This window comes from Lagopus muta, chromosome 5, assembly GCF_023343835.1.
Source record: "Lagopus muta isolate bLagMut1 chromosome 5, bLagMut1 primary, whole genome shotgun sequence".
Classification (NCBI taxonomy): domain Eukaryota; kingdom Metazoa; phylum Chordata; class Aves; order Galliformes; family Phasianidae; genus Lagopus; species Lagopus muta.
The window spans coordinates 4,267,136-4,282,763 of NC_064437.1; the positions used below are offsets into that span (position 1 = coordinate 4,267,136).

The 15,628-nt window shown below is 46.1% G+C and overlaps 1 protein-coding gene across 4 annotated transcripts in view; it reads left to right on the forward strand.

The window, feature by feature from the left end:
• PLPP3 (phospholipid phosphatase 3) overlaps positions 1-15,628 on the forward strand; it is a 67,588-nt gene that overhangs the window by 40,736 nt on the left and 11,224 nt on the right. Inside the window, exons 6-8 of one of the 4 annotated variants that reach the window (XM_048944047.1) lie at positions 315-3,352; positions 3,530-9,562; positions 10,792-10,870. In XM_048944047.1, the coding sequence (XP_048800004.1) occupies positions 315-440 (126 nt within the window). In that variant the 3' untranslated portion in view covers positions 441-3,352; positions 3,530-9,562; positions 10,792-10,870. Of the gene's footprint in view, positions 1-314; positions 9,563-10,791; positions 10,871-15,628 lie in introns of all 4 variants that reach the window. The other 3 variants (XM_048944049.1, XM_048944045.1, XM_048944046.1) reach the window with 3 other exon arrangements.

The following is a 15,628-nucleotide window of genomic DNA, read 5'->3' on the forward strand; positions in this document are numbered from 1 at the left end:
CCGTCATCCATTTTGAACCATCCATTTCTGGAGGTCGGTGGCCTCGTCTGTGGCAGGGGGGGGTTGGACCTTGATGATCGTTGGGCTCCCTTCCAACCCAAGCCATTCTATGGTTCATCATGTTTTTATGCTGTTTTCTGCCGTCTGAACCTTTTTCCATCTTGTAAGGAAAGGTGGTAGCAGGCACTTGAGATCGGGGGCTCTCTGTAGGAATTCAATTGCACAGCAGGTGTTTGAACCTAAATAACTGTGTGTTCTGTTGAATGAAGCATCACCCAGTGGGGCTAAGCTTACCCTCCCTCTTGTTCCCACAGGTGTTTTATGTCTCTGACCTCTTCAAGCCCAAGCCCAAGACCTGCCTGCCTCCACCCCCCATCCGGAAGGAGATCCTCTCACCTGTGGACATCATCGAACGCAATAACCATCACAACATGGTGTAGGCCTTTGAGCAATCGGATTGGTGTTGTATTTTATTTTTTATTTTTTTGCAAAAATGACTGCTGACAGCAACTACCTGCTGCTCTCAAATCTCATCAGACAGTAGAATGTAGGGAGAGACTTTCTTGCCCGACCGGTAAAGTCTTACTCTGTGGTCTTTTTCAACTCGCGACATTTGGAGGAAAGGAGTGGTGGTGATCAACTAAAAGCAACAGTGAGAAACAAACACCCAGCAAAAAGCCGAGCAAGCAAAGAGGTGCCGGAGTTCTGGATGTGCAATTGGTTTGAGTGTTCATGTTGTAGTGAACGCCAAATTGTTCATAGCGTAAAGAACACTAAGGGATTTTGGAAAGCTGGCCATCTCGGTTGTTGGTTTTTTTTTTTTTTTTTTTAATTATTATTTTTGACGATGAAGATTTCTAATGCAGGCAAGGAAAAAAAAAAACAACTCACAAATTATATAGCACTACAGACGAGCAACAGCACTGAGTCAAGATCTGGGATTGGTTTGTAAGAGTTGCTATTTTTTTTCTTAGTTTGTTTCTGCCTCCTCTTTTCCATACTGTGACTTAGTATAGAAGGAGCTTGCCCAGCTGAGGATCTCCGGAGGGTCTCTGTTCAAACCACACACCTTTCACAAGCAGTCCTGAGATGAACGGCGAGGCTGAACAAATGTACCCTCGGATCACAAACCCACATTTCTTCCTTCCCGCTCGCTTCCTGGCGAGGCTTCATCCTGAGCCGACCGGGCGTGCGCAGCAGCTGCAAATGGCCCTAAAATGGAAAAGAGCATCCTCTGCTTCCCGGTCCTCCCCCCTCTGAATGGCAGCAGGCGTTCTGCACGCTCGCAGTTTGGGTAGCGGCGGCTTGGCTGGAGACCTGTTCGCACTTCGACCTCAGGGCTGAGTCCTGGGGAACCTTGAATTCTGCCCTTTTGGGACGGGCTGCTGGGCGGCACGTCCCAGCCTGGGTGTCCAGTCCGTTTGTACATCCCCCCCTCCCCCATTTCTCCCATTGGCATCCTAGTGCTCTGCTTGATGACACCAGTGGGAAGCCAGCTGTGCCTCTACCCAGTGTGATTTGTAGGATTATTATTTTTTTTTTGCCCAGAAACCACAAGTTTTTGGCTTGCAGATCTTTCACAGAGCGCATTTGCAAAGGGATCACACAAAGCATGCAGAATGGCCATTTGCACATCCTTCTTACAGAATCCGTCCTATCATTTCAACTACAGCAAGCTATGATTTTTTTTATATATAAATATTATATAAATAATGTATAAAACCTTAAAAATTAACTATGTAAAATATTATTTCTGAAACAATTTTAGATATATCCACTATGACTATAAACTGTGTCCTGACCTGTGTTATTTACATTTTGCTGCTTAAAGAAGCATTGAATTAATTTTTTTTATAGTCGACTAAAATATTGTAGTTCTGTGGTAGTAATATTTTAATGAAAATAACTACAATTAGAGACATTTGTATAAAAAAAAAAAATCATATTAAATTGTCTGTATTTTTGTAATGTTCCATTTTGTAAAGAGAAGAATATTCAAAGACTTTTGTAGAATACAAAATGAAAGTTTGTATCTGCGAAATTATTGCTGTATAAATGTGCTTTTTAAATAAAAGCTCATAACACAACTAAAATAGCTCAGTGTGCCTTGCTTCCTGCTTTTGGGTTTGAGCCCCTCGGGGATCTGCTGGGGAAATGGGGGTCACCCTTTGGGACTTTGTACACGGGGGCAGTTAAATGCAAGGGACCCAATGCCACTGTAAATGGATGTGAGAAGGACCCACCAGCTCCTGATAGGGGAAGGATGCGATGGATGCAGTCCTTGGTTTGCACTGAGCTGCTTGTGGTGATGCTGAGGCTTTGAGCGCATCTCTTTTTATTGATTGCATTTCTTACTCTTTACCAATATTCCAAGCTTTAAAGAAATACTATCTAAGAACAAAAAGCCCAAAGCCCCTTAACCTGATCCTTGTAGGGCTTACAGCTGTGCCAACACCTCTCCATGAAGAACAGATGCTTTGCAGCTGGATGAAAATCCTTGCAGCTTGATGGGTTGCAAAGATGTAGGTGGAAGGGGAAAAGAGAAATTTCAATTTTTTCCCCTCCTACAGGAGATAGAAGAACAGGAACTCCTTCTTGGTGTCACCCTTGGTCAGAGCCACGTTTCGGCCACTCCTTGGGTGAACCACATAGGCAAGATAAGGCGGCGCTGAAATGATTTGCAAGAATGCATGACAGGAAGCAAATACCACATCAAACTGAAAATAAACAGCAGGTGGAAATTAAGCAGGCAGAGCGCAGCTAGCACTTGCTGTTATTATCGTAATTAGTAGTACTATTTTATTGCATGTGGAAAAAGTCAGTAAATCTCCACCTGTCCTACGTGTAAAATAGGAGCTTCGGTGGTGATGGGTGCATGAAAATGTGTGTATAGGTGGATGGGGGACAGGAGGAGCAGCGTGGGAGGTGATCAGATGCTGGGGGTTTACCCGTTGTTTCCCCCATGTCCCATCCACCTCAGCTCTTTCCTCTCCATGGACTGTTCAGGGTTTGTCCTGTGGCTCCAGGAGCTGCCACCTCTGATCAGGAGGAGCAGGTGATGGGACATATTTATTGCCATCGCTTCCTGCAGGGCAGGAAGGAAGTGAAAGAGAAATGGGTGAAATGGAAAACAAAACCAAATCATATCAGCATTAGGATCTGAAAGCAACCACTTCTTCAGGCGAGCCCTGAGCATCCGTGCATGCACCTTGCAGGGTTAGATCCTTAACACGGGCAGTGAGCAGCCACAGGGCTGCAGCTGGCTGGCACAGGCAGCACTGGGGTTTTGGTGCTGCAGCTCTCCTAGGGAGTTGGATGGATGGATGGACTCAGACGCGTTTATGCAAACCAGGTGCGTTGCTGGAGCCTGAGGCTGGCTGCCAGTTGTGGCCTTCAGTGCTGTAAAACTGGGCTCTGCTCCGGCAGATACAAATCGTGCTGTGCAGCACCCAGCACATCTGCCTTTGATGCTGGCAGGCCCTTACTGCACAAGCAGCCCTTCCAGTCAAACCTGTCTTTTTTTGCACAGGGACCGGTTGAGCGTGTTTTCACCCCATTCATGCGTGCACCTGACTGCCATGGAAGCAGATCTTTTGTTCCAGGTAAGAAAGGTTTACGCAAGCCCCAGGTTCAGCCATCTTTCGGTGTGCCCAAACAGCCTCACTCAGCAAGAATGTTTGGCAGCCTGCAGCTGTTGAAGCTGTTGAACTTCTGCTCCATGATTTTCGGTTAGGAGGCTTTTCAATAAGGAGGGGGAGGGACTAGATCCATGCTGCAAGCAGAGACCTGCAGCCTCTGCTCCAAGCCTGCCTTGGTCTGGGTGTCTGAAGGCTTCATCCAGCTGTTTGTAGCTGGAAGACAAGCAGGACTGAGCTCCTGCAGCCTCACTGGGGTTCAGACTCACCTCTAGAGCCTAGATCAAGTTTCATGCATGAAGTGAACCACTCCTGTAAACAGGAGCTGGGCGCCTTCTCATGGACCTGGACACCTCCACATGGATCTGATCACCTCCTCATGGATCTGGGCACCTTCTCATGGACCCAAGCTGCTGCTTGGCTCCTCCAAGCCTCCATGTGCTCATTCCCAGGCTGCCAGGTGATGCTCCTGGCACAGCCCTATGCCCAACCTTTCTTCTCACCAAGCCTGAAGACAAGCTTCCACCTTCACTGAAGGAAACAGAAGGTTGAAAACAACTCCCTGTTGATTCAGCGAGGGAAAAGAAAACACACACACACACACACAAACCAACCACAAAACCCAATGACTTTCAACTATCACCTTCACACCACCCCCACTGGCACCAGCTGGCGTGGGAGTGCCTGCATGAGCTTGTCTGAAGTTCTGATTTCCTCGGGGCACAGACTACACCTATGCTGTGTTTGGGTAGCACTGATCAGACTGGTTGTGACAGAGACCTGCCCAGTCCTATCTGTAGCTAGAAGGGAGCGAAGTCAGGAGGAAAATCTCCCGGAGTCCTTTGGGTTCCTTCGAAAGTCCCGTTCTGCCGGTTCCTGCCCTGCTCAAGAGCCGCCGACTGCAACCGCAGCAGTAGCTCAAAGGCAGCACTGCTTTTAATATATAGTGGTGGGGACGTACTGAACCTTTCATTTTTGTGCTTTCCCCAGAATAGAACAATCTCGTGTTGATGTTTTGGTGACTCTCGGCGCTGTTTTGGTGCACGTGAAGTGGGAGGCTGCCAGGTGGTAGCAAAGGCATGAATTCTGCAGGGTTTGATCTCGTTGTATGCTGAGGGTTCATAACTAGCAGAACAATGGGTAGTTGTGGAAGAAAAACACCTTTTGGTGTTCCCAAGTGTCAGCAGAAATTTGAGGAGAAGCACGAAAACGCCAATATATAAAGAAATCATTAAGGTTGGAAAAGACCTCTAACAACACTCAGTCTGAACATCAACCCATCACCACCATGCCCACTAACCATGCCTCTAAATGCACATACACACACACAGATGGATGGAACAACCGGTAGGAATTCAGCCTGCTCTTTAAAGCAATTAAAGCCACAGTATACCTTGAAACAATGTGACTTCCCTTACAAAGCCATTGCTTTGTGCAGGAACCAGTGTGACCATCTTGGCTTTCCACCCAAACTCTGACATCTCCATCTCCAGGTGTGTGGCATGAGCGCGTGCCAGCTGAGGCCATTCAGAGATATAAATTAATTGAAGGAGCATTTAATTCGTGCTAGGCTGAGCTGTTCCCTAAAGAAACCTCACAAATGGAACAGGAAGAGCTGTGCTGTTTTAATAAGGCACTCAGAAATAAAATAAAATCTAAGAAAAGAAACTCTTTTCATCCGACAGAGGAAGGGAGCCAGATCTCTTGTGAGCACACCATTATATCAAAGGGCCCTGCCCGCTACACAAGTGCCTAATTTGCTTCTTTTCAAGGAAATTTCAATGAAGGCAAATGAATTATGTTGCTCCAGCCTCCCAGGGCTTGTCTGAACAAGACAGATTATTAATGTTTAATATGAGGTAAACTTTAATCCATTTCATTAAACTGTGTAGATATTCTTAGTTCAGTTTTAAGCAGGATTAGTCCTGTCTACCTCAAGTCAAGTAAACACAAGTATAACTTTGACTGCTATAAGCCTTGCTCAAATTAAAGCAAGAATGGCTACCAAGGCTTAGGGGGAAAATAACCTATTGAAGCTTTTCCTTAAAACAAAAAAAATGGGCATTGCTTTGATATTTTTTCTTTTCAAAGTAGTTCTTGCCATGGGAAAATCATATGAGCTAGAAAAAGTCTATGAAAGTTTTCCTCGTAAAAGATGAGACAATAGCAGCTGGAAAAACACTGCTTAATTGAAGAGAGGCAGATCCTTTCAGCAGAGCCAGCCAGGGGTCCTTTGAATGGATGCAGAGTCAAGCCTGGGCTAATTGGGCATGGCACTTCCATGGCACATCCAGCTCACTGGCTCCTGAGATTGTCAGCATCAATGGTACACCACTCAATCAATGCTCAGGCCAGTGGGACATTGATGTTCTATCCCACATCTGTGGTGCTTGGCCTTACAACCCTTGGCTAAGGTACTGTACGGCCTTTAGGAAGACATTCAGACTTGATGCAAAGGTGTCAAATTGTGTAGGATTTATACATCCCTTGACCAGTTGTCTCACTGGCTCCTTGGCCTCACTGTTACAAATGTGTTGCTAATTCCCTTATTTTTCATTATTAACTGACAGTATTCTCTTGTCTCTTATTGTTTTTCTTTATCAAAAAAGCTTATTCTCGCTAAATCACAGCTTTTCCCCCAGTTTGCTTTTCGTGGGATTTGCTCATAAATAATGCTTTCTAAGTCCAAAGCTTGTTCAGTTTTTGCTCAGGCTTTTCCAAAAATGTCAGAAAGGCTGCAAATTAACACAAAATTGGTGGGGAAATGAATAGCTGAGGACCAATTCTTGTTTTTTTAAGAAGCAATTAGATAGGAACACCTTCTGCCTGTAGGTCAGATTTAATCTGATGCTCTCAAAGAGGAGAGATCCCTTATCAGGTCCTGACCCCTTGGAGGCCCTGGGAGAATCACATCTTGATAGTATTCACCCTGCTCATGCCTTCTTCTGTCAGAGGGCTGATCTGCTTGCCCTCTGAAGGAAGGGTAGCCATCTCTCATGGGGCTGAGCATAGCTGCAGAAGAGGTCTCTTTTCAAGATGAGTATTAGCCATATAAGATTAGATGTAAGGTTATATTGCCCTAGGGGAGGTTCAGGTTGGATATTAAGAAAAATTTCTTCTCCAAACGAGTGGTAATGCATTAGCACAGCTGCCCAGACAGGTGGTGGAGTCACCGTCCCTGGAGGTGTCCCAGAACCATGGGGATGTGGCACTCGTGAACATGGTCAGTGGACATGGTGGGGTGGGTTGGGTTTGGATTTGGGAATCTGAGCGGGCTTCTCCAACCTTAATGATTCTGAGTTTCCATGACTTCCATGACAAAGTGTAAGATGCATTTCTTTAAGCAGTGTAGGTGAGTTGATGGCACTTTTAAGCATGGAGTCACTAAGTCACTTCTTACTCACTTTATATTCAGCATAAGCCAGATGTGATGCTGTTCGGTGTGTGAACTGTGCCACCACGAGCTAAGATACGTGTGGTGAAAGACTTGCAGAGGTTTGGAGATGGTTCCTCAATGCGACGTGAAACTGTTTTGTTAGGGTGTCTTGGAAAGATGGTTTTGTCATGGGCCAACATGCACCTTAAAACTCACATGGCAGAAACACCGATAATCATTTCCAAAGGAAATCCAAATCCAAAGGAGCCACACAGGAAGCAGAAGTCACCTCTACACCACGTTCTCTCAATGCAGCTGACTTATGCAGATGTGACCTTGCTGAAAGCAAAGAGCAGCACACGAGGCTGATAATGGGTATCTGCACAGACACCAACGAACGTGAGCTGAACAAAGGGCTGCATAACTCTTTCCACCCACTGTGTGCTAAACAGGCCAGCGGGGCAAGGCGAGGGATGCTGGGTGGAGGGTTACACTTTCAGCCTTGTTTAAGAAGGACAAAACATTCAAATGACTGTGTGCCTCCTCCTTGTCTGAGCTGGCACTGACAACAGGAAGGCAATTGTATGTTTAAGATTTGAATAAGGCAGGCACTCTCACTGGAAGCATTAAGCCATGCATGTCTTATCCTGCAAAGAGAGCAGCTCCCCGCAGAAGTGGGCCAGGCAAGAAACTAGCAGGTGGATTAACTGTTCAGGAAAGAGCATGGAAAGCAGCTTTCTTGCAGAGCAGGTCTCCATACAAATACAAACAATGTAGATTAGTGCTTAAGCTACTGAAACAGGGCTGTCCAGGAGAAGATATTAGCACATAGCGGTGCAGCCATCGATGGGCTGACACCTCTGCAATCAGCCAGAGGGTTTGGTGGGGATGGGCTGCTTGGAGCCAACCTGCCCAAATACCTGTTGTGCTTTATTGGAAATGTGAGACAACCATTTCTAGCACAGGGCCTGTAATGAGCTTCCAGTTTGCCTCAAGATGTTTTCTCCCAGCTTTGTTATCTTTATGAGCAGCTATTTTAGCAGAAGTGCTAAAGAAGGGGGAAAGACGTCATGGACTTGGATCTGCTTGTCCCTGCACACAGTTCTGCAAGGCTTGCAGAATGGGCAAGGAGAGACCCTTTGGGTGGATCATGTCCATACACTGGCTAATAATCTCTATATGTTTAAGGAGTGTTTTTGTGTTTTCTTTAGTACCTAAGACAAATAGCAAAAAAAAAAAAAAGGATTCATTATTTTTATCTGAACAAAGCAGCAAGGCTTGCTCTTGGGTAGAGGGAGCAGCAGGATGAGCTCCATTTTGTTGATGAAGGGATGGCCATGCAAAGCATGTGTACTCCTTAACCTAGGAGCTGCTGCCTGGAGCTCAGGAGAATGAAGTGCTCCTGGCAGCTGTCGGGCTCAGCAGCAGAGCATGCCTCTCTCCTTCCCCTGGGCAAATTTCTCCCCAGTTCTCAGCAGATGCTAGAAATGATGCGGCCATCCCTGTGCCTAACCCTGTAGGGAAAGGGATACGTTCTGTAATGAGCCATTTTCTTTCCCTAGAGCAACACGGGGAGGTGCAGGTTTTAACAGGAGGGGTCTAAAAACCCTTTAGGTGAGTGTCCTGGAGACATTCTTATGGCAGCAGGATTTCCAGGAATACTGCTTTCCTTAGCCCAAAACTTCTGTCGCCTGACAGTGCTCAACATTAGAACAAACACGGGCTAAGCTGAAGTGAGAACTGACGGCTGGGGCTCAACAGCCACATGGTTCACATTAAGGAGCTGTTTGACGAGACTATGTGGCTTAGTGCAGAAATCATCGGGTTTGTCTCCTTGCAGCTCACAGGTCCAGAACTGCCTGTGGCCTTAAGAGGTGAAAGCAGCCTAAGCTCAGCTCTCCCAAGGGTTCCCATCCCAGAGTCTGTGATGTGAAATGGCTGCTGCATGGGTTGCACTGGAACATACTGCCCGTAGAAGACATGAGTGCCCTTTCCCTGAAGGTGTTCAAAGCCAGGTTGGATGGGGCCCCGGGCAGTCTGATCTGGTGGCAGGCAACCAGCCCATGGCAGGGGTCTGAATTGGATGAGATTTGAGGCCCCTTCCAACCCAAGCCATTCTATGACTCAATGATTCTGTGATTATATGACTCTATGAAAAGCCCATGGGAACAGCTCACAGGCTGCAACCATCCCAGCCCTGCTCTCAGTCTGTCCATGGCTCTCCCCCTCCACCCATAACCTCCAGAGAAAGCACTGCCTCTTCCTGAAACAGGGGAAAAGTGATGGAAATAGCGATGAACTGTGAGCCTGAGGATCTAGCACACAAATAGCGAAGGAAAGAGATAAATACTGCAACAGTCTTTAAATATCCAAGGAGGAAACCAGCCAGGAGCCAGTTTGGCTACAGGGGGATGAGCTGGAAGCTAATGACAGATGATCCCGATATTCCCAAGAGGTTTACTGACCATCGTTTCTACAAAAGACGCTGAATGGGACATCCTAGAGATTTTCTTGGGAGGACTGCTGAAAGCCTTTCATACTGCCTATTCAGGTAATCATGATTACAAGGGGCTGGGGAGGAAGCCAGGCCTGATGTATGACATGCCAAAGCCTTTGAGAGCAGTAAACAAGGGTATTTTGCCAGCACACAGCACGCTCAGTACACAGGAAACACCAAGAACTACGAGGACGACTCCACACAGGAGTTCCCAGTCCTATATTTAAGAGCAAATAAAATGATGGGAGGACCCCACAAATTACAGACAGCTCCAAATAACCACGGAGCTCTTGTCTCGGCTGTGGGAAGACGCCGAGGACACTGATAGCAGAGCTGTGTTGCACAAGGGCTGGGTGCTGTGTCCCCCATGCTGAGCATCCCTGCCCCAGGCTGCAGGGGAAGGTGGAGGATAATTATGGAATAACCTGTCGATGGAGGAAGTGGCTTCCCAACCTCTCTCTATGCAGGGCTGGAGTTATGCTCAAAAGCAGGCAGATTTACAGCCTTCCCATGGTTGTGTTGTTTCCTCCTTCTGCCCAGATTAATTTAATAAATGAGAGGTAGGAAAAGAGGCTGAAAAACAAAGGCCCTGCAGTGATGTTGTGTCACGTCGTTAAATCAGGGGGCTTTTTGCTTAAGAGAAGTTGTCTGACCCATAATTACAGCTAAACTCCCGTTTGGAAAACAGCTTTCAGCCTATCGAGAATTCTGTAATTTTAACAGGATGCAGCACTCAAATCCTCACCCTCTGTTTTAGGGGGCAGCATAAAATGATTATAATACACTAAATAGCAGCTGCTTTTCAGGCTGGAAGGGGCTTTTCATTGCTGTGTTACTCTGCTCTACACAAAGGCTCTTTCTGAAATTAAATACTCACTGTAAATGTCAAGCAGTATTGGGTTCTCATTCCTGAGGTCTGCACATAATTTGTTGTAGCAAAACATGGGCTGAAAACTAACCTGGCTTGTATGGCAGAGTATCGACTGCGAATTTCCAAACCCCAGCACTGACTGGTAGGGCTCAGAAGATTATCAAAGGCAAAGGTAATTGCAGTGTTCCAAAACACAGGTTAACCAAGCTTGCAATATTTACAGTTCACCAAGACACCAAGGCCCAGTTGGGTGTATAGAGAATGTGACGGCATGTTTAAACACATTGACTCATCGCCCTTTCGATCTTAACCAATCATGAATCTATACCCCAGTGGCGAGGTCACCAGGCAGCTTCTTTAGTGATAATAATAATTACGCTTCTTGCATTTACCCCGCGTTTTTCGTTTGCAGATCACAGGATGCTTCATCAAAGCAGGCTGCAATCATCACTGCCCATCATTACCAGCAGAGAAAATGAGGTGAAGGGGAGGTAAACACCTTGCTTGTCACAGAGTTGGCATCAGGGGAGGGGATGGTGGGAACCAGAAGCCCTGTGGTCCCTATTGGAAGGTCTATAGTTAGGGACCATGGGTGATTGGCCAAAACCTGATGGCGAGGAGATGGTTGGGAAGTTTTGGTTGCAAACTTTTGCTTTGATCTTTGTTTTTGTATGGAGTCATAAAATTGTTAGAGTTGGAAGGGACCCTTAAAGGCCATCTGGTCCCACTCCCTGCAATGAACAGGGACACCCTCAGTGTTCAGAGCCCCATTCAGCCTGATGGTCGGTGTCTGCAGGGACGGGGCACCACCACCTCTATGGCCATCCTGTGCCAGTGCCTCACTCCCCTTCTTTAAAACTTCTTTATATCCAATCTGAATCTCCCCTCTTCCAGTTTGAAACCACTTCCCTTCGTCCTGTCACAACAAATCTTCTGAAAGAGTCTGTCCTCTTCTTTCTTATAGCCTCCCCCCATAGACTCTGAAAGGCTGCGTTCTGTTCATCCAAACAGAACACAGAGCAGTTGCCACCTCCCTCACCATCATACTCCTGTTTTAACCATTTCTCCAAAGAGTATTTCAGTTGCTCATAACCCCTCTCATCTGGACTGTGAACAGCTGTGGGGCAAGAAATGAGCTCTCTTCCTATCTACTAGCTTTGGAAGGTGCTGTTGCTCACATCCACTTCCAGGCAAGCAGGGCTACATTTTGATGTCTCAGCAAATTTTTCTGCCTGTCCTCACATGGGAAATTTCCATCTGCCTATATTTAAGCCTTGAGTGGCCCCTTTCTGTTGTTCCCTCTAACACGAGGGCTGCAAAGGAAAGAGAGGGAACACAAAAAAGGCAAGCTTGCAAAACCATCCTCCACTGTGTCCTCTGAAGAAAGGCATTAATGCTGCATTACCCAATTTTCTTTTCACATCACTTCTAATCAGACTCCAGTTTCATTCCAAAATTTAGCTGTGGGAAAAAATAGCATGTTTTTTTTTTTTTTAATTAAGAAATATTGTCTTCTTGAATACAAAAAACAACAATAAGAAAAATTAGTTCTACTAATACTTAATCTGGAGTGGTTTACAATGCATAAAGTCCTTTGTGCTTTGCATTTTGCAATGCTCTGGGCTCCTGCCTGTAGTTGTGCAGAGTGTCTGCAAAAATAACCCAGCAAGAGTTATTCCAGTTTTTTGATTCACTATTTGGTGTCAGAAAGGAGTTGAGATCTCAAAGCTGGAATGAAGTTATTTCTCGTAACTTTTCAAGTCTGCATTTTAATTTAATACTTTCTGAATCAACTCCATGAAAGCTTTTGTTGCTCTTATTGTCCTGACTTACCCACTAACTATACATATAGACTGAAAAGTGAGTAGTTTGCAAATAAGGGCACTCGACAATTTTTTTGGGCTGGCCTCTATTCATTCAATTCTGTTGTTGAGGAGAGGAAGGAGAACCACGTGCTGTTCTTTGCTGCCCAAGACTCCCAAGGATGAAAAGAGAAATTAAACTGTGATGCAGAGGTACGAAAGTTCCCAATAAAAACATGCCAGTGGGAAATTGTCAGGAGTCTTTTTCTTTTTTTTTTTTTCTAATGGAACCCATCAGAATACCAGTTCACTATGGAGGGAACGGGATGCCCAAAGAAGCAGTGGATGCCTCATCCCTGGAGGTGCCCAAGACCAAGTTGGATGAGGCCCTGGGCAGCCTGCTCTGGTGGGGAACAATCAGCCCATGGCAGGGAGTCAATACTGGATGGCCTTTGAGGTCCCTTCCAACCCAACCATGCTATGATGGGTCTACGATTTTATCACAGTCATGCAAAGCAACCACAGGGCTTTAGGATCGGATATGGAGGCAAGACATGGAATTGGAGACAGATTTCCTTGGGGAGCAGAGGGGCTGAGGGCACTGTGGCTGGCTGCATTCAAGAAAACCTTCCTTCCACTTCCAGGCAGATAAACCCGTCTGCGCACATCGCACATCACAGCTGATTCAGGCACAGCTGGCGTGCTGGGAGCTGAAGGAAATTTATTTCTCTTGGCCGATGACCTATTCTCTTCAAGAGCTGCATTTTCCAAGCACTCCCTGCCTGGCTGCAACATTTGTAGCTCTGACAATTATTATTATTTTATTATTAGGCTAAGAGCTAATGTATGGGGCTAATATACAGCCAGTAGCCTGTAGACTCTTTAGCAAGTCTGTTTTGGTGACACTTGAAGGAGACTTTATAGATGGGCTGTTCCAACCCAGCTCAACCCTAATCTGGCATTTAGCTGTGGCTTGCAGAATATAATGGCTGAATGCATTTAGCCCATGCCCACAATAACTCTCTTTGACTGCAAAAGAAGTTCCAATAAACATGTCATTCAGATGTGAATGCATTCCAGTAAAAATTAGTGAGCTGATGCTATGAATAACCTGCAGAGCTATCGTGCATTTCCAATAGCCCTCCCATCGACAGGACCGAGATGATTAACACCAGATCAGCCATGATATTTATACTGCTTGGATCATGGTGTGTCATAAGCAAACGCAAAATTGCATACTGCATTGTAACAGCAGGGATGGGAAGAGCCACGTCATGAGCTGGGTTTATAGGGAAAAACAAATGGGATTGTAACACAATCCTGGAAACCAGGGAGTGCTTCCAAGCGGGGTGAGGAGTGGGACAGCAGCTCGTGAGAGCGGTGCTGGGAGTGACTTTGGTGAAATGAAGTGATTTATAGAAACAGAGGGCGGGTTGGTGTACTGTATTTTTCTTGCGGCGGTTTCGAGTGATACAGCATGGATTTGGACAGCACATCCCCAAACCTGGCCAGTCTGCTTTGTAAAATGAATTCTTTCTGTTTGCTTGCTCGGGCTAAAGAGACCCATTGCAAATCTGAGTTCATTTGCAGCTCTCACCTTCTCCACTATTTTATTAATCATGAGGCCCCTGCAACAGGAGAGCCTTCCCCCACCTACGGCCCCTCTCTTCTGTCAGATCTCTTGTCACTACAGCTCTATACAGTAATGGGAAACATGTGTCCTTCCCCAGCACTCACAGCCTCACCCCAAGGAGCCCAGCAATGAGGGCCAGGAGCAGCGGTTGGGTGTTTCTGCAGATGCCAAGGGTCTTGTGTGGAGGGGGCACATGGGGCAATAGTGCTCAGTTCCCCCGGAGAGAAGCCAAGGGTCATGCTGTGTGCAAGGAAGAGGCTCTGCAACCAGAGGGCAGTGGGCATGGAACGGCTCCCTAGGGCAGTGGGCATGGCCCCAAGCTGTCGGAGCTCAAGACAATGCCAAAGCCCAAAGGATTTCAGTTTTGGGTGGTCCTGTGTGGAGACAGGAATTGGACTCACTAGTCATTATGGGTCCCTTCCAACTCAGGATTTTCTCTGATTCTATGATCAACTTCAAAATAAAAAGCGGGCACCTTAATGCTGTATGCGTAGTGCATAATACAAATCTTATATGTTATACTGCACATCTTGTATAAATTACACATCTTGTATACTACAAATGGGCCACATTCCTCATTGTTTTTCCTTCTGGATGTTCTGAGCTGTACAAAGAAGATCCTATATAGAAATCAGCACAGTTCCTCAGAACACCGGGCCCAGAGCATGATTAATGCCAACCCCAGTCATACAACCTGCTCAACACCTCAGCCACTTCTGTCACCTTCTTGGGGGTGGGGGATGCCTGGAATCGTAGAATCATAAAGGTAGGAAAAGACCTCCGAGATCTCCAAGCCCAAACCCAAACCACACGTCCATGATCACTGACCACGTCCCTCAGAGCCACATCCCCATGGTTCTGGAGCACCTGCAGGGACAGTGACTCCACCGTCTCCCTGAGCTGGTGGCCAACTTTGTTTCAAGAAAAAAAATCAGGACTGGGCTAGGGTGTATTGTTTCCCTGTGAGTTCAATTGCAAAGGTCACTGCTTCTCTTCCCCACATCGGGGTCTCCCTCTCTGCAGCTCTGTTGTTTGTTCAAGACTTCAGGAATTAAAATCTCATTGCAAGGGTTATGAGTAGACCACAGCAGCGATGCATTGTAGTGGATTATCAGCAGCAGGAGAGCTTTTCCCTGTCAGTTCTTCAGCTGCAGTGATGCATAAGTTCTGTATGCCTTGCACTGAATTTTCTTGCCTATAGAAGTTTTTTTTTTCCTAGTAATTAGGGACTCCATTATGCTTGTGGAATAGATTTATCATGATAAGTTGCACAAGATTATATTGTTACAGGGAATTGCCACCATTTCAGCAGTAATATAAAGAAAAGGAAAAAGAAAGTTGAAAAATACAAAAATAACTACAAGACAGCTTGGAGTACAGTGAGAGGAAAAACAGCCTTGGCAGGGCAGCAGAGAGATGTTCTCCTCAGGTGCAAAGATTCATTTATGGAGACAGCAATGCAGAAAACCACCATATGAAAGAGTCAAGCTACAGGAAAACCACTGTCTTTATGGCAAAGGCAGGGGCCGATGGCTGCCAGGGGGTTTAAGGTTTCTAGATTTGGAGTTCACTTGAAAGGAACATCATTTTTAGAAATGAACATCAAGTTTCAGTCCTGTTTTTTGCAAAGACAATGGCAGATGCTGCACTTCCCCATAGGTACCCATAGGTACAGAAGTACCTTCTGGCAGCAGGACCCTGGAACTGAGAGAGCCCCATACCACTCAGTGCTTTGCAAACATGAACATCATTGATTAAAGGCAGGGCAGGAATGTTATCTTTCCTGGCCTCTTGCATAACAGAAGCTAGATAAT